At 34.0% G+C, this 22,766-nt stretch overlaps 1 protein-coding gene across 2 annotated transcripts in view; it reads left to right on the top strand.

The window, feature by feature from the left end:
• LOC149089001 (serine/threonine-protein kinase ATR-like) overlaps window positions 1-22,766 on the top strand; it is a 159,354-nt gene that overhangs the window by 27,742 nt on the left and 108,846 nt on the right. For both annotated transcript variants that reach the window (XM_089251216.1, XM_089251211.1), the window contains exons 9-13: window positions 3,159-3,288; window positions 3,672-3,851; window positions 6,515-6,675; window positions 12,684-12,786; window positions 21,020-21,114. In XM_089251216.1, coding sequence (XP_089107342.1) covers window positions 3,159-3,288; window positions 3,672-3,851; window positions 6,515-6,675; window positions 12,684-12,786; window positions 21,020-21,114 — 669 coding nt within the window. The remainder of the gene's footprint in view (window positions 1-3,158; window positions 3,289-3,671; window positions 3,852-6,514; window positions 6,676-12,683; window positions 12,787-21,019; window positions 21,115-22,766) is intronic.

Here is a 22,766-nt window from a genome sequence, read left to right as displayed (position 1 = left end):
GTACATTAACATCTTTTCCATTTCTTTAAAAAAAATCTTAGTTCCTTCAATAATATTTTCTGATTTAAATTTAAAGCAAATGAGATTTTCTCTCTTTCTCCCTCTCTCAGTACACACTCTCTCGGATACTTATCTTCCGATTCTCTCTATTCAAATGAGCAAGGATTTCATACCAATCCTTGCGAAGTGATTTCTTGGTAGAATGGTTTTATTTTCCCTCCCTGTTGGTCCACCATGCTGATCTGTCGCCATTTGACTGCCACATATTTTCACACCTGAATATGGGAGCTATGTCAGATTTGTGTTTGTGAAACTCAAGTGTGTTTGTGCCCAGCATTTAGCGTGTTTTGTGTTCGGTAGGTGGTGCCAACCTATCTAAGGCTGCAACTTTCTCAAATAGGGCAAGCATATATTTTGGCACCCAGTGTAATGTAGAAAAAGCAGTTGTAAAGGGTGAATGCAGTGTGGGGGGGGGGGGGGAAAGGGGGAACTAGACCTAGTTGCGACCCTGAATCTATCCTCCAAATTGGTTTTTCATGGATTTGAAATTGAATGTATACATATTTGTGTTGTAGGTCGGTGTGATTTTCGTGGCGATCAGAGCTTTTTTCAATGGAATAGCCAACTCAAAATTGGAAAATTTTAGAAAATCATATTTTTAGCTGATTACCACTATGCAATCGTGGGTTCCAAACCCGGATTTTCACCAAAGGCAAAATCGGAGGGTACCCCCGCCCAATAACATGAAAAATTATATGTATTTTCGTATAAAATTAAAATATTGGAGAAAATAGTCTTTTATACTATGCTAATTTAAAATTCTTTTTGAGATTTAATGATCCACAATTTCTGTGGAAGAAATCCTTCTGCCCCTCCTAAAGCCGATTCTGCGTACACACCAGTGATTTTCGCGATGCAAAACGGTGACTACCACATAGCAGCTAGATGACAAAACTGTGAATATTCAAGGTAGAGTTTTTACACATTCGCTTTTTTTTTTGAACGATCCCGGAAAATATTGCCCACTTTGAACGGGCATTCCAAATCCTTAAAGATTTTTCAAAAATGTGCATTTGCAATCTTGTAAGAACAATGCTGAATTTACGCTGTCTTTGAATTCCCGCAGATAGCCATGAAAGTACCGTAATTTCCGATCTGTAACTGGAGGGAAGAAAATCCGTAGGGGAGTAAAACTCTGAAATTCTCTTTGAAAATTCTGCATACAGCCCCTCATTAAGGGAAACAAAATATCCTCAACAACCCGCGTGTATATCAATACAATACAGTATAGTATTGTATACGTAGTAGTAAAATCACTTTTTCAAGGTAGCGCATGATCGTGATAAGACTGAAAAGAAGAAAAAATATTGGGGATGTTTTTCCTCTCCACACACTTTTTTCATCTTGGAACTAGGAAAGAACTCGTCTCGGAGGAGGTGTGAACCAAATTTTTATGCTTCCTATCCTGAACTTTCGGGTATTTGACGCATTATAACATTTCAATGGCATCTCTGGTTCTTAACTTTAGTAAATATTGCACATTAATTGATTAGCTCTCACCGATCTGTCAGTGTGTCAGATGAGGTTCACCACGTTTTTTTCATGTTCCATTTCAGTGTCTCTTTTCTTTAACTGCACGAGTATCACTGCCGTGTGTCCCAGGTGATCGAGGGTTATAATGGCATCATCTCAGCCCTGCTGTCATGAGCAAGATTTTTCTCCACGTGAACTGTATATGACAAGGTTTCCAGATGGGTGATGGGTCGGTGTCCCGGCAAGATGTCTAGCATTCCATCGGGCTCGTGCTATTTGAATATGGCTGACAGGAATAAGAGCCTGAGGTGGCCCTAAGCCACTATATCTGAACTATGATTAGACTGTCGGATTATACCAAAACGTGGAGACGGAGGGTGTTATGCAGCGCACACCTATTCGGGGTGAAATGCCTCAATGACTAGATCGTTCTGTGTGTAATTTTGTCTGTCTTTCTCAGCACACTGGCAACCTTTAAAGGGAATCTTCCCATACCAAGATCCAATCAGACAGCAGGATCAGTAGCCTGTAAAACTTACCATATTCGAACAGTAAAACTCATTTGTATATCATGGAATAAAACATTATTTCAACTTTTGACATATGGAAGTTGGTAACATAGAAGGAATAAACATTGAAGACCTGGCCAGGGTCCGCAACATTAAGCCTATTGTACATTAATTTTTATCATGAAGCTATTAACCGTAAGGTGGTCCACGGCCCACAGACGGCATGGAGGTAATAACATTGCACATTTTTCTTGTATTGCAAAACATTTATCACAATTTAATATTGAACAATAATCAAAATCTGGCAACGTAAAATAGATATGGCGGCCGATTGGCGACACGTGATCTCGCCGATCGATCCCGGAAGCAAAATAAGGTGAAATAAATTAAAATCTATATAAATGACTAGAATAAGGACCATTTCCGCGGCGGCCCTAAATGGTAATGTTACATAGCAGGTCCACATACATGGTTTAGAATTGTGAACTGGTTATGGATTAGGAGCGCGCAAGTTCTTATAATTGTCTCTCATTTGCATACTTCCACCGAAGTCGCTCATACCAGCACCACCTGTTGGCTGTTTTTTGAGTTATTTTTTCCCTCTTGAAAAAATTTCTGTGACCTAGTGATGCTGCCCCCGCAAACCGTTTTTATTTTGATTATTTTTCCAGTTTTTATTCATTTTCAAAGTTTCTACAGACATTTTGCCCACCATGTACATGTACTATAAAACAGTGTTTCTCAACTGCCGGGCCCTGACAGCAGTCAAACTGGGCCAATTCATTTTTTATTTATTTTTCTATGTATAATATTTACATTATATTATATAATATTATTCTGCTGGGGGGGGGGGGTGGGCTATGGTTATGTTACAAATACATAAAATTTTGTTATTCGAAAAGAAAACTTGTTTTCAAAGTCAATAGTAGAAGGTCTTCAGCAGCAAAGCTGTACCAATATAATCTAAGGATAATTTACACTCTTCGAATACAAAATTAAGGTTACAAAAGTTTTACAAACTATTCAATGTAATATAAAAGTTTTACAAAATATTTAACATTACTTTATGATGATTGTGATTCGTGCCCTAAAGAAATTTTGATATTTTATTTGCAGAAGACCTATATCACTTGAGAATGCTATAGCAAGAGCACTCCTTATAGTGACTAATTCACTTCCTGGGAAATCAGATTTTCCTTATATGAATAACTTTATATCATCACGGGTTCTTGAAAGTATGATGCAAGTGAGTTCATCTTTTTAATAAAGCAATGGAAAAATTGTATAAGTTAGTCAGTTTTGTTGCACCACAGTCATTTTCTGCCCACAACAGCTGATTCATTAATCAGCTCTCATATATGCTCTGTTTAGTGATGAAAGATTGAAATGTTTTTCACATGAATTTTTATAGCTTTGAAAATTGAACAGCATGATAGTGAGAATATATTCAATGCATATATGTATATTAAATTTATCTTTGTTTTCTGTAATAGCTAGCCTGTAGTCGTGCACGTGCGAAATCTGTTAAATAAAAAATGTATGTGCATAACAATGCATTTAATATATTTAAATCATAATGCAGAAAAGAATACATTCATTATATATGTATATTTTTAAATTATTTCACAGAGTATTATATGCCATGGTTTTGTAAACATCAAGTCGCTCGTTTTGTGTGATGCAATCACCAAATCTATTGTGAATTTGTTGTCTCTCCTGCAAGATTGCCTGTCTGTAATTTCTATGTCAACTGTATCACAGTTACAAGATGCACTTTGCAAAACTATAGGTCACCTGGAGTCACATGAAGTAAGATTTCAGAATTTAAATTTGTTTAAAAACTAAATTTCGACTGAATTATCACACATCTTTGTGTAACCAAGTTACAGTCCTGCACATAAATGTACAGTGATACCATGTTAATCCGTTCGAAAACAATTGGTGAAATCCGCAATCGACGAAAACTGAAGCAATTATTTCCATATGAATCAATGTAAATCCAATTAATTTGTTCTAGACTCTCTGAAATAATACCAAAAAACCACATTTCATAAAGATTAAATATAGTGTGTGTTTAATATTAAAAACAATAAGAATTTAATATAAAATAAATATAAAAGACTAAGGTAAGAGGGATAAATGAACATTTAGCGTGGAATTTACATTTTTATACTTTTCTAAAGATTCTTTTAGGTGTATGAAAGACAGCTGGAAAGGGGGGGGGGGAAGAGGTGTAGATATTATTGTTTGGAAGGGGGATCCCCCTCCATAAGGACCTTAGGTATGAAGGCACTATCTGAGTTCCCTTGAATTCGGACACAAGTTTTTCGACCCCAGACTTATCCAAACTCACACCTGCACAGTGCCTAGTAACACTGTATGCCAATGCACCTTTCTAATTTTTTGAAACCATCCTCTGCTGGCCTTAAAATCAGTAAGTACACTAGCACTCGTCCAAGGCACTTTCTTAATGAGATTGGCATACATCAGTCTGATCTTTTCACATATGATGGCCTCCGAAACAGAATCACCATCTAACTTTTAAATTGATCCAAATTAATAATAACTGTTCGACAACTTCAATTGCTTGCGGTCTTTGTTTCATTAGTACATTCACACTTTTCGCTACACCAGCCTTCTTTATTGCTTCCTTTTTTGCCAGAATGGAACTTGTCATAGATGGAAACATCCCATACATGTGGCCGATTACAGCAATCTTAATGCCACTCATATTTTTCAATGATTTCCTTCTTCAACTCGATAGTATTCTTGGCCTTCTTCTTCGAAGGGCTGCTGGCTCCTGAGAATTTCATTGGTTCCATGGAATTCCTTGTGCTAGACGTGCAAGGTGGTGCTCACACAATGAGAAACAACTCGATGCTGAGCAGGAGAACAAATTAGTGCAACCTCCTTCGGGAGCTACATGCCCGGTTTGAAATATCCTTGGCTAAAGCAGACAACAAGAAGGAAATAGAAATAAAAGTCTTTTTATCATCTCAATTACTTTATTTCATGAAACATTTAAGAGATGCATGCCCACAATTTGTACCGTTAAGTTAATTTTCGGTTTAAGACAAATTTTCATTGAGATCTCAGTTCAAAGATTTAGTTTGGTCAAATTGATGTTATCTCATCGATGGAAGTCCATTTTTAGCTGATAGTCCAGTCTCTTCTTGAGAAACCAAAAATTCTTCTGGTCACGAACATGGCGTAGTGTAATCAAGATGATGGAACAAATTACAGAACAGAGTCACAGAGTTCAAGTCGGATAAATGGCAGTTGAAACCCACTAAAAGAATTCCAAATAGCCTATGAACAGCAAGATGATCAAGCCACATAGGTGTCGGAAGGCGGAGAAGAACTGTGCATCATTAGCAGTTGATCGGCAGGATATGATGAGAAACTTCTATGGCTTTGTTGCTCAGAAACCTATCCAGCAGCGGTAGCCATTTATCGGAGCAGAGCTGCAAGACTACAATTTTTCTATAGTAACATTGAACTTCAGATAAAAGCGTCCCAACCAGTCCAGCCGGGAATAATAGGAACAAATATTTAACTTGTAACATTTTTTAGAATTAGATTTTAAAATTATTAGAAGTTAGATCAACCTAAGTTGAGAAAGATAGAACTACCCAAACGGTGGAGTAAGTGGTGGTTAGACTAGTTGAACAGTTGTACTAATTGTGCAATGCATTCGTACCACAGTGCGACCGGTATTTAAGGGAGAAGTTCTCAGCCGCACGTGTTGGATGAGCCAATCAGCTTCAAGGTAAAAAAATGTACATATGAAAACAAGTTATCGAAAAATAAAATATTTTGAGATGGCAACACAAAGAGAAAACATAAACATTGAAAGCTAATCGGCAGATCAATCCTGGAAGGCACAACTAATGTAAGAAGGAAAAATAAATAGTAATAAAAATGACTGGATAAGGACTCCTCTTCGGGGTATTTATTGACAGGTTACATTAGCAGCAAGGTCAAGTAGGCAAATCGACGAAATCAGAGGCAAGCGATGAAACTGAGACTAATTTTTAGCTGAAAAATTGATGAAAACCGAAACAGATGCTAATCGAAGTCAACGAAAACCGAGGTATTACTGTACATGCTCATTTTTATTCCTTTGAACGGGCCGAATGTATTTATATAAAGAAAAGATTTGTATTCTCATATGATCCTGTAAATCAAAAATCTCAAAAATTTCAACCAAGTTAATTCTGATATCCAACTATGTTTTGAGAGAGTGGACGTAAAATATCAGAACTTTTCTTTCAGTATACAGATGACATATTTTTTAAAATATAGTTTTTTTTTGTAATTTTGTCAGAAGTCGATTTTTCACAGACCTAGGAACTATACCAGTCAGTCAAACAATTTACATTTCCGTGTGATAAATATGTGCAGTTATTTGTTTCAGAGTGTTGTGAGGATATTTGTCTTGTGCATACATACATATTTATTTCTTATTTCAGTTTCTTATACCTATTCTGGTTTATTTGATAACCAGTGAATTTCCCGCAACTAATGCAAATGTGTGTGATTCTGATGTGGCTCAATCAGGGGAAAATTTGTCACTGAATAAATCCACAGCAACCAGCAAATTTCATCACATTTCTGTTACTGAAATCTCAAGGTAAATTTTTTTTTTTATTTTCAATAAATTATAGTTCTAGTAGACATTATCAAATTGATGGATGTTTTCTGATGTATGTCTGTTTGCTATGACTTTCGATCAATCTCAGTATGATGTACAAAAGATTTTTGATTATCAGACACTCATACGAACCAGGGGTATGCCATATAATCAAAATTGTCCAAGGACTGGACAGATTATCAATAAATTTTTTTAATGGGCATAAAAATGTATGTACACCTAGTGGCCAAAAAATTAGGAACACCCTTCTACTCACCATTAATATCGTTTGGATCTCCTCTAGCTTTGATGACAGCAGATATTCTTCTAGGCATGGACTCTAGAGTTGCTGAAACTATTGAGGAGGAATATTAGCCCATGCTACGAAAAAGCAGCTTTTAATTTCCTCAGATTAGAAGGTGGTGTTTCAGAGCTTTTAACAGACCTTTCAACCTCGTCCCCAAAAAAAGCTCAATTTGGGTTAAGATCAGGTGTCAGGGGGTGGGGGCCATTGAGGCAATCAAAACTCTGAATCATGTTCCTCAAACCAATCTGAGATAATTCCAGCCCCGTGGGAGACTGCATTGCTGGAAATAACTATCATCATCAGGAAACATTATGGCCATAAATGGGTGCATGTGGTCAACAACGATGTGGAGGTAGGTGCTGGCATTGACAGATGTTTCTAATGGAAATAAGGGACCTTTCTTTTCTTTCTTTCAAACTGAGCACAAATCTGGTCGATCGCCATTGGCAATTTACTTCCAATTGAGTTGTGCCCAGGGTTGGTGAAAAAAACCAAAAAATCGGGTTTTTTTGGTTTAAACCAGGTTTTTTTGGTTTAAACCGGTTTTTTGTTTTAAATAGTATTACCATTAAAAACAATGAAATTTCTGAAAAATCATAAAGGTTTTTCTCCAGTAACTTTCAGTATACTTAATTAGGAAGCTATTTTGTAAAAAGTAATAAAAATTAGGTGAATACAATGTCTTTATTGAAGCATAAATAATTCAGATTAATTAGCAATGATTTACGATATACAAGGTGATTATAACTAAGGTTCTGATTTCAAAACACTAAAAAAAGAATGATTGTCAGGATGACTTGAAAATTGACATGAATATTCCTGAAAAAATTCAACTTTATTTGATAAAGGGGAAAAAATACTTAAAAATGTAAAATTAATGACATCATCCAACATGTGGGAAATTTGCACGCAGAATGGAAACGATAGCCAGTCATGGCAGAATGATAGCTTAATTATAGCATTTCACGATTTCATAATTCATGGAAACATCACAAAAAACGAAGTAATTGAACAAATAACTACAACTTACTTAAGAAATGTTAAATATGTTGTCCACCACGTGTTCTGGCTATAAGGTTGAAAGCACAAAAATTCTTGTTCAACAGCAGAATCGGAGTATGCCATGGTCATAATGTGGATGTGCTTGCAATTCAGCTTTATTAAACCAAACGTACGCCCCCCCTCCCCGTTAATATTCCTGAGGAACTTATAACATATAGGGAATGTGCTGGACCCCAAAGCAGAATATGCCGAAATGTGCGACGTATGTCGCAGAACAACCAGTGCTGTTGCAGAACAATCTGGAAGAATTTTAAGAAAAGTGTAGAAAAGCGCTATTATTTATATGTGAATTTTTACCGCAGAACATTTTCAGTCAGCTGAGGGCTCGTTGCAGAACATCGCAAAACATTCTGCTTTCGGGGTGCTGGAGATTGCAATTCACCAAAGTTTGCAATCTGACCACTGTTCATAACATTTTGAGGTGCCCCCACAGCCAGAAGTTGCAAGGGTTAAGGTGCATCCAGTCAAAATGGGTCTTCAGCAGCTGCTTTGCTGGTATTGCAATGTGCATCTTGATAGAAGTTCTATCCACACACTGATGCTGTGGAAGTGCCGAAATGATGTGGTTGCACAAAATAGATTATACTGCTGGCCAAGTACAGCATCATCTACTTGCATATTTTGCACGTTTTTCTTTTGCGAAAGAAACTTCCATTGCTTCAGGAGTATCCGTGCAAATTTTCAAGTCATTCCGATCAGTACTTATTGTATAGTTTTGGAATCAAAACTTAAATTATAATCACCCTGTATATAGCTGATTATTTTTCATAAATATGTTACTACTATACAGTAGAACCTTGATTAACTGGGCTTAATAGTGTGTGTGTGTGTGTGTGTGAAAGTATAAAAAAAAACAACTATTGAATATTAAGACTGGGAGATATACAGTAGGAGATGTGCTACTTCTTATGGGAAAGAAAATGAAAATGTAAGTGAGGTAATGTAACTACTAGTACACTAGTCTTTGTCCTTTAAGGACAGTTGATGTCTTTATTGGATTATAGGACCACCTGCCCCTAGCATGATGGTGTCACTACTGTAGCTGCTTCTTTGTGAAGAGAAAAAGAAACCCTGTGAGATAATACACCACTACATTTAGATGTGTGATGCACTCCTTATTCATGAATTTGCTTAAGATAGAGCATCAGAATGTAGCCAAAGGTTAAAAAATGTTGTAAGAATGAGAAATTTTGGCTTTTATATATAACTTTAAATGACTAAGATACTTCATATGAAAAATCTATATATATTCTGGCCACTTTTATGAGACTTTTTGAAAAAAACCACTTATAAAATCTTATGTCATTTAAAGACATACCATCAGAATGTACCCCAAGGATGTAAAATGTGGTAAAAATGAAACGTTTTGGCTAATAATGAACCAATATGATATTTTTCAAGGAAAAAAAATGATATTTAGGCAACTTTTATTTGATTTTTTGAAAAAAACCAAAGTGGTTTTTTTCAAAATGTTTAAACCTTGGTTTTAACCAAGTGGTTTTTTTAAAAAAACCACTTTTTAAACCAAGGTTTAAACCAACGTGGTTTAAACCAAACAACCCTGGTTGTGCCAGAAGTATAAGTGTGTGTGTGTGCCCAATGGTCTGAGTGCATATATAGTATTGTGTGTGAATTTTTTTAGTGCTGTCATCTATGTTTCAAATTATGAATGGAGTATAATGATTGAATATTTGTGCTGTTGTAAGTCAGTTGCTCCTTGTGGCGAGACTTTTTGATGTGGAGATTAGCTCACATTCGCTCTCAAAGTTGGGAACCACAGAAAACTAAATTCAGCCGACCACTGCTGTGGCAGTAGTGGGGTTCAAACTTGGTTCCTCGTGATGCGAGTCCGTCACTATGATCACCCAACCACCACAGTGGCGAAAATAAGGTATCAAGAGGAAAATATACCAGGGAAATGCTCCCCAGACAGAGATTCTGCCGCCACCCGCTTGAACAGTTGTTATGTAGCATGCCGGATCCATGGCTTCATGCTGCTTGTGCCACACACGGATCCTGCCATCAATGTCATGGAAAAGAAATCTTGACTCGTTAGACCAGACAACCTTCTTCCATTCATCAAGTGCCCAATTACGGTATTCTCTAGCCCACTCTAACTGTTTTTCTTTGGTTTTGCAGCAAAGTCAAAGGGACTCTCGCCGGCTATTATAACTAATTAATTTTAAGATTCATCTTGTAGAGCGTACACATATGCTTTGTGATAATCCTGAGTTGTATTGCTTTGCAATTTGTTGTGTCTTCTGTTGATGTACACAATGTATGCTAGTCACCTCTTTTGTTCACAAACGATTCTGGCCGTTATTCTGCTTTTCGCTTGAAGTTTTTTTTGGCTTAGCTGCCATTCTTTGAATATTTGACATACTGTTGTATGAGAAAAGCCTAGAAGGTTAGCGGCTTCTGCAATACTGGAACTGCCCCTTCTAATACACCGCACACCAACTCTGGTCATATATCGCCATACAGCAATTTCCAACCTGTGGAATTCGGTGGGAAATGAAGACTCCATCCAACGGTGGTCGCCCTAGGCTCGGTAGGTAAAAAACTTGCTTCTAATGTTCTATGCCCGGATTCGAACCCATGGACCTTTATGGTAACCTTCATAGTGGAAGACGAGCATCTTTACCATTGCGCCACTCGGGCACAAAACTGCCCCTTCTGGGACCCACAATCATGCAGCATCCAAAGTCACTTAAATCTCTTGTTTTTCCCATGAACAGGCAAATTGCAACCTTAGCTGGCGCTTCTGACCGGGAGAAAGCTTTTTATCAGCAATCCAGTTTATTACGCCAGCGTGTGTGTGCTGCACGCACATGACTCGAAGTTTGAGTGAGGGGTGTTCCTAATTTTTTGCCTCCTGAGCATATAAATATAATAAATAAAAATAAATAACTACACTAGAGAGTATAATTGAAATGCTATAAGTAAAAATATAATTATAAGTAGTAATTATAAGTACTAGTAATTGTTAAATACTAGTATTTATACTTTTCAGATATAACTTGATTTTGTCAATTCATAGTTTAATTTTACACACCAGTTTGGTATGGCAATGTGTCAGATAATGGAGACTATTGTTATTCAATTTCAAATGTTCGTTCTGTTTGATTTTCATGTTAATTATTTTACTGTGAAAGTTAGATATAACGATACTCTGCAGACCAAAAAAATATGATGTTGTAGTGAGATTATTGTTATATCAAGAGGCAGCAGTTCAGCAATAAAGTATAGACATTTCTAAACAAGCTAAAAAAAATCATTGTAGAGGGATTTATCATTATATCAAATATTGTTGTAGCAAGGTTTCACTGTATTTCAAATATGTATATATATAGCATATTTTATATAGCACACTATGTATTCTAGCTGCCTTGGGTACTAATATTGGTTTGTTATTGTATTTTTCATTTTGCATACCAAAAATTTTTTAATCTGATTTACATATTTCTGCTCAGATATACATATATTTATATAGAATATATTTTTATGCAAGATTCATCGAAAGACTGGTTATTTGTGGAGATGAAGATTACAAGGAAGAAAATTCATCACTGCCCCTACAGGGACTCGAATCCCGGTCTCTCGCTTGCCGGACGAGTGCTCTACCATCTAAGCTATGGAAGCAGATAGAATATTTCAACCTTGGAGCGTATATATATATGTTGATAGGCACCGTACATGGCAACATATATATACTCTCCAAGGTTGAAATATTCTATCTGCTTCCATAGCTTAGATGGTAGAGCACTCGTCCTGCAAGCAAGAGACCAGGGTTCGAGTCCCCGTGGGGGCAGTGATGAATTTTCTTCCTTGTAATCTTCATCTCCACAAATAACCAGTCTTTCGATGAATCTTGTATTGACAAGTGGAGAGGATGTTTCTATATGTATATTTTTATGATTGTAGGCGATTCCAAACCTCAAGCTGAATCCTGAACTTGGTTTTGAATTCTTGAGTTTTTTAATCAAAAATATCCCATGTGTTTAACTGGTGATTGATTGACTGGTTTCATCATTTTCAGTAGCTTGTGAAAAAATTTTTGATAGTCAAATAAAAGGAAAATAAGAATATGATATACTTTTGTCCCATAGATTATAACTGATTTCGACAGATTAGGTGTTTCCTACTTCTCTTTTTCCTGACTGCAAAATCTGTTTTCTTTATCACCATTGAGGCAATTTACTATCATGCTACTCCGCCCACCAAAAGAGATGAGTTGCATCTGAACTATTTAGAGAATGTGTAACAGTGTTAGTGTGTTCATTGGATGATGCAATCAGTTTTCAATAAAGAGTAAACATAATGTCGAAATTGCACTAATTTTACACTCATTTATTTTACTTTGACATTGAATACTATGTCTTCTTAATTTCCTGTGTGTATGAGAACTTACAATTGTCTATGTGATGTTTCGAAATACAAATATTCTCAGAAAATTTGAGACATTTTTACATTCATCAAGTTTTGTTTGCATAAATATTATCTGAGGATATAATGATTTTTAAAATAATTGCACACACTTTTGATAAAATACTCTAACAAGGTTTAACCTTCAGGTTTTTTTTATGAACAGATAATTTTTAGAATAAATGTCATTAAAGAGTCCAAACATATTTTTTAGTGTCCCAGTTTACTTGAAAATGAAGTACATCTCTTGTACTTGGGCTTCTGTGTTGGATATCTTGATTACAATATTAAAGAAACTGGAAGAAACTTCATATCTGGTGAGTCATCTTTAATCATAATTAATTTTTCTGTAAGAATAAAAAGCAAACAATGGAAATTATGTGATTTGTTTCTGTGTGAATCAAATTAATTCTCCTTATGAGAAAGTGCAGGATTAAGTTGTATTTATGTGAAAAAGTTAACAAAGGACCAGAAATAAAAATGTGATGCAATTTTCTTTATTTGTAACAAACTTAATGCATAAATCATTAATCAAATACAGTTTCTGTGATGAATCATGAAATCTCCTACTTGTCACTATTCCCTCTAATCTGAGCATGTGCATGGCGTGTATGGTGGAAATATTCAGCCCATGCAAAAATACAAAATACACCATAGGTTGATTTATGACCATATTCACCACTCAGTGTGCTGAAATGCGGATCAGTTGAAAACCATTTCAGTTTCAACACGAAATCAGTATTCTCGGAACAGTACCAAGAGCGTATCAAGTGAAACTCGGTTCAGTTGGCGAGTATTTGGCATATATCAGCTTGGCGAGAGTAGATTCAGATTCAATGCTGATTGGATGAAATATGACGTAGGATTTTTCATCTTCTAATGAAGTAGAAAACTTGATGGGAGGATTCTTGTGTTTATGTTTTTTAGCAATTTTCGTTTTCGATATAAGCAAAATAATAATGTTATCTTCATCCCCTTTTTGATGAAAATTCCACATTATCTGAGCTACTTTTTCTTTCCTACTCCCGAGATATCGATAATGATGGTTTTTCATTTCGCTACAGAAATGCTAACTCACAAATTCAGATTAGATTATTGCAAATAATTTATATCGCATGTATTGCATTTTCCCGCGTATAATCAGCATAAGCGATTCTCATTGCTTTGAAATAAATAAATAAGTACAAATACAAATACAACACCACAAGAGGCAAAATGGTCAACGAGGTGGCTGAGAAAAAGATGCCCATAAAAATATGGATGCCATACATTTCAAAAATACAGCAACCCAATTAAAAATGCAATTAACAAAAAATATCAACAATATATACACATGATAAAATATTTATACAATGCCCATAAAGAATACTTATGGTTGTCTTATTCTAAGTATGGATAGCTTCTCGATTTACCCCAACATGTTTATTGTATTACAATTTACTACCTCCGGGGGTAAGCTATTCCATTTATTAACAACCCTATTAGAGAAAAATTCTCTGCAGTATTTATCCGCACATATAAATTTCATTAATCATGAATGAAATGAAGGAAAAAAAGGGCGGAAAGAAGGGGAAAAAAAATTTCTTCTCTCAACTGTGTAAAATTTATATTTTAAAAAATACAAAAAAATTAATTTTTGAAAATTTTTCAAATTTATCTGAATATTTTTTTAAATTATGATTGTTTTGTACCTGAAATCACAACTTTGTGAACACTAATAAGATAAACACATTAAAATTAAAAAGTTCAGAATTAAGTAAATTTGATTCCTAAAAAAAATAATAATTTTAGTGCTAATAGTAATTCCTCTTGTGATGAACATTGAATATTAAAGTAATTATTGAACATTAATAGCTATATTTCCTATTATTAGCCAAATAAGTTAATATCTGAGACTATGACTTTTTCGTAACTATATTTGTTAAAACGAACTTGCACGCAACCAACAGTAAACATTTCATCACTTTTTGAGGTACTATTTTTTTAATGCAATCCTACACACACACCACCCCAATGTATAAAATGCTAACCCAACGGTTTTCTTTTTGAGTATGCACACTTATTAAGAAAAAAGTATGGAATTACAAAAACTGTTTCAACATGTGTGCTAGTTTTTTTGATTATCTTACATAAAAAGTTTAATTTAGTTGAAAACAGTTCATTATATTATTAGATATAAGTTAAAAGTGTCTTCCTTGAAGCTGAGAGAGATTCTTAAAAATAAAAAATCATTTGTAAAACAGTTTCAAATCTATAACAGTCAATATAAGCATTCGTGTTTAAACAAAATTTTTTTTTTGCTATGTGTAACTCTTGACTGCATTGCCTTTCAATCATGTTCAACTCAAGGATAAACTAATAGTCAAGTATATCTCATGCTAACTAATAGCCAGACCAAAAATTTAAAAAAAAATTGACATATGCTGATATAAATTCAATAACGTCATTATTCATCAACAAAATCATTTTTCATCCCTCTTTCTACTAGCAGGATTGGTAGTTAAATCTGGATTTTTTTTTAAAATATACTGTATGAACATGATAATCACAATAATCTAGTAATTCTTTCAAAATTTACACTGTAACTTGAACATAACCAAGACACAAACTCAAAATTCATGCAACTACGTAAAAAAGCTAAAATTTTCCTCACTTAAGAAATAACGACAAATCAATTATCACAAAAGTAATTTAATCATATTTATATGGATTATATGGAAGTATTTGAGATTGCTAAAAAAATAATGGTACGTATAACACAAGCACACATAGTAAATAAATATTGGGATTTTCTTCCGTGGCATTATGAAATTTTCATCTTCAATGACCACATTTTATCATGGATATGTGCTTTCATCCTTCTTTTGCTCCCACATATTTGTTTCATCTGACAAATTTAACATAGTTTCATGAAAAAAAAAATTCCTACAGAATTAAGCAAATTATACTTATTTGTTGGGATTTTGAGTACAGTGGAATCATACTACATAATATGAATAAAGCACATGTAATCAGTAATTACGTGGTATGAGTTAAGTAATGATAGATTACTCAAATATTATAAATTTCACTCAATCATTGCCCAATGCTGGCATGAACTGCACATAAATAAGTTTTCAAAAAGTAATTTCATGAATTTTTGAATTGGTGTTTTGTGCATGAAAGGTATGGATCACACACTAAAATCCTGATGAAATGATAATTTCATAGATTAAGAAAAAATATTGTAGAGGGATTCTACTGTTGTAAATAACTTGAGAATATTCTGTTATTTATAATATAATTATATGTAATGTTCTAGAGAAAATACTCTGGAAGGACTACTTTTATAAATTACTGGGGAATATTCTTATCGAAAATAATAAGAATTACTGTAAGTTATTTATAGTTCTTTCAGAGAATATTCTTCAGTTATTTATAATAGTTCTTTTCCAGGAGTATGCTCAAGAATATTTGTAATAACGTGTATTATAATAAGTAACTTGAGAATAATTCTCATTATTTTTTATAAGAATAATCTCTGGTAATTTATAATAGTAGTCCTTTGAGAGTATATTCTCTGTCCCTGTCTTTCTTCCCGTCAAGAAGACGGGGGGAATAATGGTTTGTAGCCCACAATATTAAAGTTCAAAAGCAAGAAAATGAAACCAACTTGACTGAATTGCACAATTTGCAAAGAAATATGAATGGTACAGAATTTAAGTGTATGAAGAAAACAACAGTTCTGTATCTTCATAGAATGAGAGTGATATAAGAATAGCTTCCTTTATCAACTTTGGTTAAATTATTTCATTTTGAACTTATTTCTGAAAATTTATCTAACTTTAAAATAATTTTTTGAGGTTTAAAAAATATATATATAATATCTTAAGATTTCTGAAATCTTCATAACCAGACTTAAAACCTCTCATCATGACTAAGAGAATATTCTCGAACTAAAAGTTGTCACTGAAGAGTGATTATGCCAAAAATTGTTTTGTTTTAAATGTTTCAAGCAATGAAAACTGATTTATATTTTATAATATAAATGAAACTAGTAAAAAAAAATCATTATTCAAAAGAGAAATAGATATTCTCGATTATTCTCCAATATTTACATCCAGAAGAATATTCTCACCTCACATCTCTAATCGAGTGGCAGCAGTTTAACATTATACTACAGGAATTTCCAAACAAGACTTTCAAAATATTGATGTAGAGGGATTTATTGTTATATCAAGTATCATTGTAGTGAGGTTTAACTGTAAATAATAAATCAATGAACTGATATTTATATGCAAAATATTAATGCACAAAATACTGTGGATCCTGCTTATAACATTTTTTTTTCCTCAAAAAATTACCATAGAAAACGTAAGTGGGAAAACGCTTTAAACAGGAAATCTTGATAAGAATTAATTTGAGTACTAAGCAAGAAAATATTATATGTAAGAACGTTACAAGCAGGATAGACTGAATATAAAAGGAAAATGCCATGTTTAACACACGGCAGCAAAATATCAGGTAATAAATATCCCTTCCACAAGAGGTAAAAAGCTAATATATTTTGCTTGGCATTGATATAAATATTTTCATATTAGTATTTTGCCTAGGTGTACATTTTTTGAGTTCTTAATGTATGGGGCCCCTCAAGAGAAAAGGGGCCCACAAAAATGAGATCTGGATGAAATTTTCTAGAATATACCAGGTAGGGCCTCAGAAAAATAACTCGTTTCCAGGGCCCCATCATGTGCTCTTAAGATGGTCCTAGTTAGGGAAATAATTTTTTCTAGAAAAAATTAAAATTCACGCTGAGAAAATTTGAAGCCGTATACAAGTGACTATTCCTGCCATTTAAGAGGGATTCATGATTTTTTTCAGATCCATGTATTCATTACTTTCAGAGAAGAAAAAAGAAACTTCAAAAGCATGCCACTATAACCCCCCCCCCCATTTTAACCTTTAGGTTGTAAATAAGCTGGGGCAAGCGGAGCACTTCCCAAGGGCCGAGAGAATGGGGCCCTCACAAAAATGTACACTTTATTTTGCATAATAATAACACTTTCAGGGGCCCCCACACAAGAAAAAAGTCTGCACAGAGACAGCCCACTACGGCCCTGCTTCAGATCCCATAAAGATGAATTTGTGTCATTAATATCAGTACATGAGTATATTACACATACAATTCTATCATTATTTAATAGTAATGAGCATTTTGTTAGTGGATAAAGTTCAGATTTAAAGGAAATCCTAGAAAAGTATCACTTGTTGATGGCTTCAAGAAGTAGTTGATGGCTTTCATTTATCGGGGGATAAATATTTACCATATATTTAACACCTAAATGCGTTCATTCATCCCCTTATAATTAATTAACTTATTCTAAATTTCCTATTTCATTTGGGCTCATTGCAAAAACAATCCAGCATGACTGGCATTACTATGTCAATGTTTATGTTTGCAGCAACAATAATGCTCACTGCTCATGCGCTGAAACTTGATCGGAGGTTCAGTTTCCAGCTCAAAAAACTCGTCCCTGGATCTTGATTCAGGGGTGGGAAATACCATTTTTGAGGTGAAACATGGTTTGGAACCTGGATCGAGTTCTAAAACACGAGGTGAATATGTCTGTTAATGCCCAAATCGAATTAATTCTTCAAGGTCAAGTTTTTTTCAAGTGAACCAAATATTTCCAGTTTAAAAAAAAACAAAAAAGCAACCAGCCACAATCTCATAAATACAAAAATATGATAGAACCTCTTATCTGATATAAAAAAAGAGGGTGAGGGTTAAAAGCATTTTAGATATTGGAAAACAGTTTCATAGAACTGTAAAATGTCCTGAATTTACAGCTTTGAAGCTAATAGAGTATTTTTTAAGCAGTTGTGTTTGTAGTAGTTCAATAGAGAAAATTACTAAATTATAATGAAATTGAAGAATTAAGTCCTTGAAGATTTTTTGGTAATTTTTTAGTTAAATTCTTCAGCCAACATTCAGAGATAATAGCTACATCTGCTGCAATGTTTATCTCAATTTTTAATTACTTTATCACAGATCTGTACATTAACCAAGTATTGAGATTCTTTACTCCATTTATTAATTAAATTCACCAAAAATAGACTATGCTTTTCAGTATATAATTTATCTGCAATAGATATCATTTTAGCAGAACATTGCTTATGGTTCTAGATTTTTCAAACCAGTAATCACGTTTGAATAATTTCTTTTATTTAGTGCAAGATTTAGACCTTTGAAACTTCATGACTGAGAGTTTTTGAAACATATACATTTACTAGCTATAATACCCGGCGCTGCCCGGGTTTTCTTCAATGAGGCTTTTTGGATCACATAATACCTTTCTTTGAGGAGAACTTACAAACCTTGTCTAAGATAACCAATATGGCGACTTCCTGCGCGATTTATGAAATAAACAAATCTAGATTTAAAAAAACGTAGAAATGAATATATTTTTTTCCCTTTTTTAAGGACGCTAAGTATTTCGACCCCCCCCCCCTTTTTTGAACTTCAAGTTATCCATCTGCCTATTTCAGCTTCCATAAAATGCTTAGTTAAAGCTGTGGAATTTCTTCGATGTACTTTTTATGGGCCCATATAATTAATTTTAAAACCACCTAAACTATATCATAGCTGCCAAGTCTCCCGAATTTTAGCTTCATCCCTCGATCTCCCGAAAAGTTCTTAAACCTCCCAAATTTTTACAAAAATCACAAAAATCCCTAATTGTCCCTAAAAATTCTCTACTTCATTAAAAAAAATCCCCACTTATGAAAACAATCCCTAAGAAATTTCTTGTGGGGCATGAAGCCTCTTTTTTTTATTTCCTCCTTTCGAAATGACGTCAAACGTCGTAAATGGGGAAATTCCCTTTTTAAGGAAGTTTTACAACCCCTCTGATGGTAACAAGAAAGTTGTTTGTCTTATCGTGAAGGGAAATAGCTTAGCAGCCAATAGTCCTGGGTAATAATTGAAAATTATAGTGACGCGCATATGGTCAAAATTTCTTTTGTTGAAGTTACGTACGTGCGATATAACAAAACATGAATACTGATAAGCAAAACATATTTAATCAATTTTAAAAATACAAGATACTTATTCCGATGAATTTCCTTTTATCAAACGTTCCAGAAAAGGGCCGACTTTTCCTTTTTGTACAAGTTGTGTTACAGACATAAACATCGGTCATGGAAAGACTGCCATCATCACTTATGTGAAATTTAAAAAAAAACCAATCAAGAAGTGTCACAAAAAGTCAGTGTTGTTCAAAAATTGACGCTTTTTTCCCTTCATCTTCCGATGATTTTCGGGTCGTTCGCGCAGAATGTTTGTTCACAGCATTTCTGATTGAACACAATATTTATTTATTTTTTTAGATCACCATTTTGAAGTTTTGGCCTCCAATTTCACTTGTTTTTTGCGTAGGGATTTTATTCCCAAGGGTTTAACTTCCATGTGTGTAAAATTCCTATTTTAATTTGACTAGTTTTTCAGTAGAGATTTTATTCCCTACTCTTTAACTTTTATGTGTGGAAAATTCCTATTCTATTTGGAAGAATCCCTTTCGTATTTATTAGGGAGTGGTTTTAGCATGAAATACGGGTTCGCGCGAAAATCTCCCGAATTTTCATTTTTAAAAGTTGGCAGATATGCTATATGAATTTATGCAGTTGAATATTAAAAGAGAATACGAAGACATTAATTTTCACGCTTAAGAAGATATAAATAAAAAGTTGAAATCAATGTTATTGCATAAATATCCAACTCAAAAGTAGGTCCGGCTAATTACTTTACGTTTAATTTTCTGGGCTTCATATCTCTAAGCCAACTTCAGTATTCAAACAATCGAGAATTCAATACAATTTTTAAAATTATTAATGTGACAGAAAACCCCACCAAATTTCAGCATTTCTACAGTAAAATCGGCAATTCTAATACTGATTTCTATGAGGATTACCCTTCTCCTGATCCTCAAAGCGATGCTCATGATGATTATGACGTCTATTCAAAAAGCCTCATTACTGAGAGTATTGAAAATGGGGCAAACCATTATAAAGGCATAAACTATTATACATATGCATATATTAACAGAATTAAAGAAGTGACAAACCCTTGTAAAGGCATACACACGTCTGAAACGCATTGCTAGGGAACCACGGTAACCAAAGTAAACGTTCTGAAACTGATTGTTCAGGCTCAAAAACCATTGTTGCCTGACAGTTTTTTGCCCGTTTGGGGCATTTGCCCTGCTCTGACGCAATTTTAAAGTAGCCTATCGTTCAAGTCGGGTCCCATTTGGTATATATGCAAAATTTGGCGACGATTGATCCAAAATTGTAGATTTGTGTAGAGAACATACATACATACACACACACACACAGACACAAAATCAATTTTTTATATATATATATATAGATATATTACTCTCAATTCATTTTTTGTTTTGTATAGACGGACTTTTTAGGAGTCCAGATCTTTGATACAATGCCATGTGAGAATTTTAATTTTGTTTTTCACCATATTTTCCTGTGTATTAATGGGGAAAATTATTTGAACAGGAGCAGAGCAGTGCTACTTTGGTGAATGGTGCTAGAGCATGTTTAGAGAGCTTGTTTCAAACCTCTTTCTCAATGTTGTTTCTGGATACCTGTCAGTAAGAACAAAAGCATTCCTTTGTACAATTTATTTTTATATCATTGTATGTTATAATAATTGAAAATAAAATGCTGCTTTAATAATTTCATTGCAATTGTTAAAATGATATATGCAAATTTTACTACTCTAAGAAAAAAATCCTTTTATCTTGTGAATTTTGCTAATTTGTGAATGAGACAAGCGAAGTTCTCTATAATTTTTAGTACACTTGAGAAACATTGTCCAAGAACTTTTAACTTTAAAAAATGGCACTCATATAAATGACAGTTGATCATATCAACTGTCTTGTGAAAATTTCTTTAAAACTCTTATAAATTTTCGCTAAAAATACTCGCTAAATTTTATGTTTAGTGCTTTGAAATAATTACAAATTTATAAGACAGTCAGTCAAACCTTGCTGTGACATAGTTTTTATTTATTACAATTAAGAGTTTGAAATAATGACTGGACATAGCATTTTTTCTGAGTTCCACAGCAGAAGAATAATTTGATACAAACAATCGCTTCACATAAACTTCTTGGTTCAAACACTTTTTTAAATACAAATTGGTTTTAATGACTGTTTCATGCATTACAAATATTACTCAACTAAAAATAAATTATAATAAATTTCATACCTTTCGTGCTGTTATGCCGTGTTCCAAACTGTTTTGTAACAGACGTTTCATCCACTTCTGCGATGGACATCTTCAGTGTTGTTTTTGATGAGCGAGGAGACGAAACAATCTCTTTTGATGACCATCCACTTCCAAGACACAGATATTCTTTCTTCAGAAACCCACTTCTACTCCTGACTAAACCATGAAGCTATTGAAATCTTAAGCACAGAGATAATTTCAACAAGAAGGAAGAAGGGCTGCACTTGAGCAAGATATGGCACCCGACAATCCAAAATATTAAGATCAGGGTGGTTATAAAATAAACTTATTCAAATTTGAAGACTGCGATCCCCACCCACCCAATTAGAAGTCGCCATATCCCATTAACATCAACACGTCACATGCTTGATGTCACAGCGACAAAGTTGATCCTTCCGTATCTCCAGCATCAGTGAACAACAGTTATCCAAGGAGGTCGTTTCATCTCTTCGCTCACCGAAAACAGCACAGAAGATGTCCACTGCAGTAGTGGATGAAACCTCTGCTACAAAACAGTTTGAAACATGGCATAACAGCTTGAAAGGTATGAAATTTATTATCAACTCTAGCTGTGAAAGCCTACCTTCTAAAAATGAATTGGTAAGAAATTGAGCACTCAAAATCTTAGCAACTGCATAAAAAATGCTGTTTGTCAATTTTAGTTACTGTAATTTCCTGCATATAATCTACAGATTATATACTGAAAAAAAAAACAATTTCTTGATGTAGATTATAGACATATTATTTGCAGAAATAATACACAGACCAATTTTCCTAAGTTGGAATAAAAATAATTCACAATTTTTTTATTATTGCTAACAGGGCATATAGATGCGAGTGCAAAAATATATTTTTTCTAGATCCCAAATAGACCAACAGTGTGGGTTTTTTGAAATAACGTGAGGATGTTTGCTTAATTTTACATTTGGTTATTAAAATAATTTGCCTATTAGGATAGATCTAGATCGTCTGTTCTCAACCTTTTTTGACCCATGGAGCCTTTTCCGGTATA

This window comes from Pholcus phalangioides, unplaced genomic scaffold, assembly GCF_987345545.1.
Source record: "Pholcus phalangioides strain wild (caught in Gottingen) unplaced genomic scaffold, Ppha-v1.0 ptg000003l_1, whole genome shotgun sequence".
Classification (NCBI taxonomy): Eukaryota; Metazoa; Arthropoda; class Arachnida; order Araneae; family Pholcidae; genus Pholcus; species Pholcus phalangioides.
The sequence above is the reverse complement of the archived record's forward strand: the minus strand, read 5'-3'. Positions and strand labels throughout refer to the sequence as shown.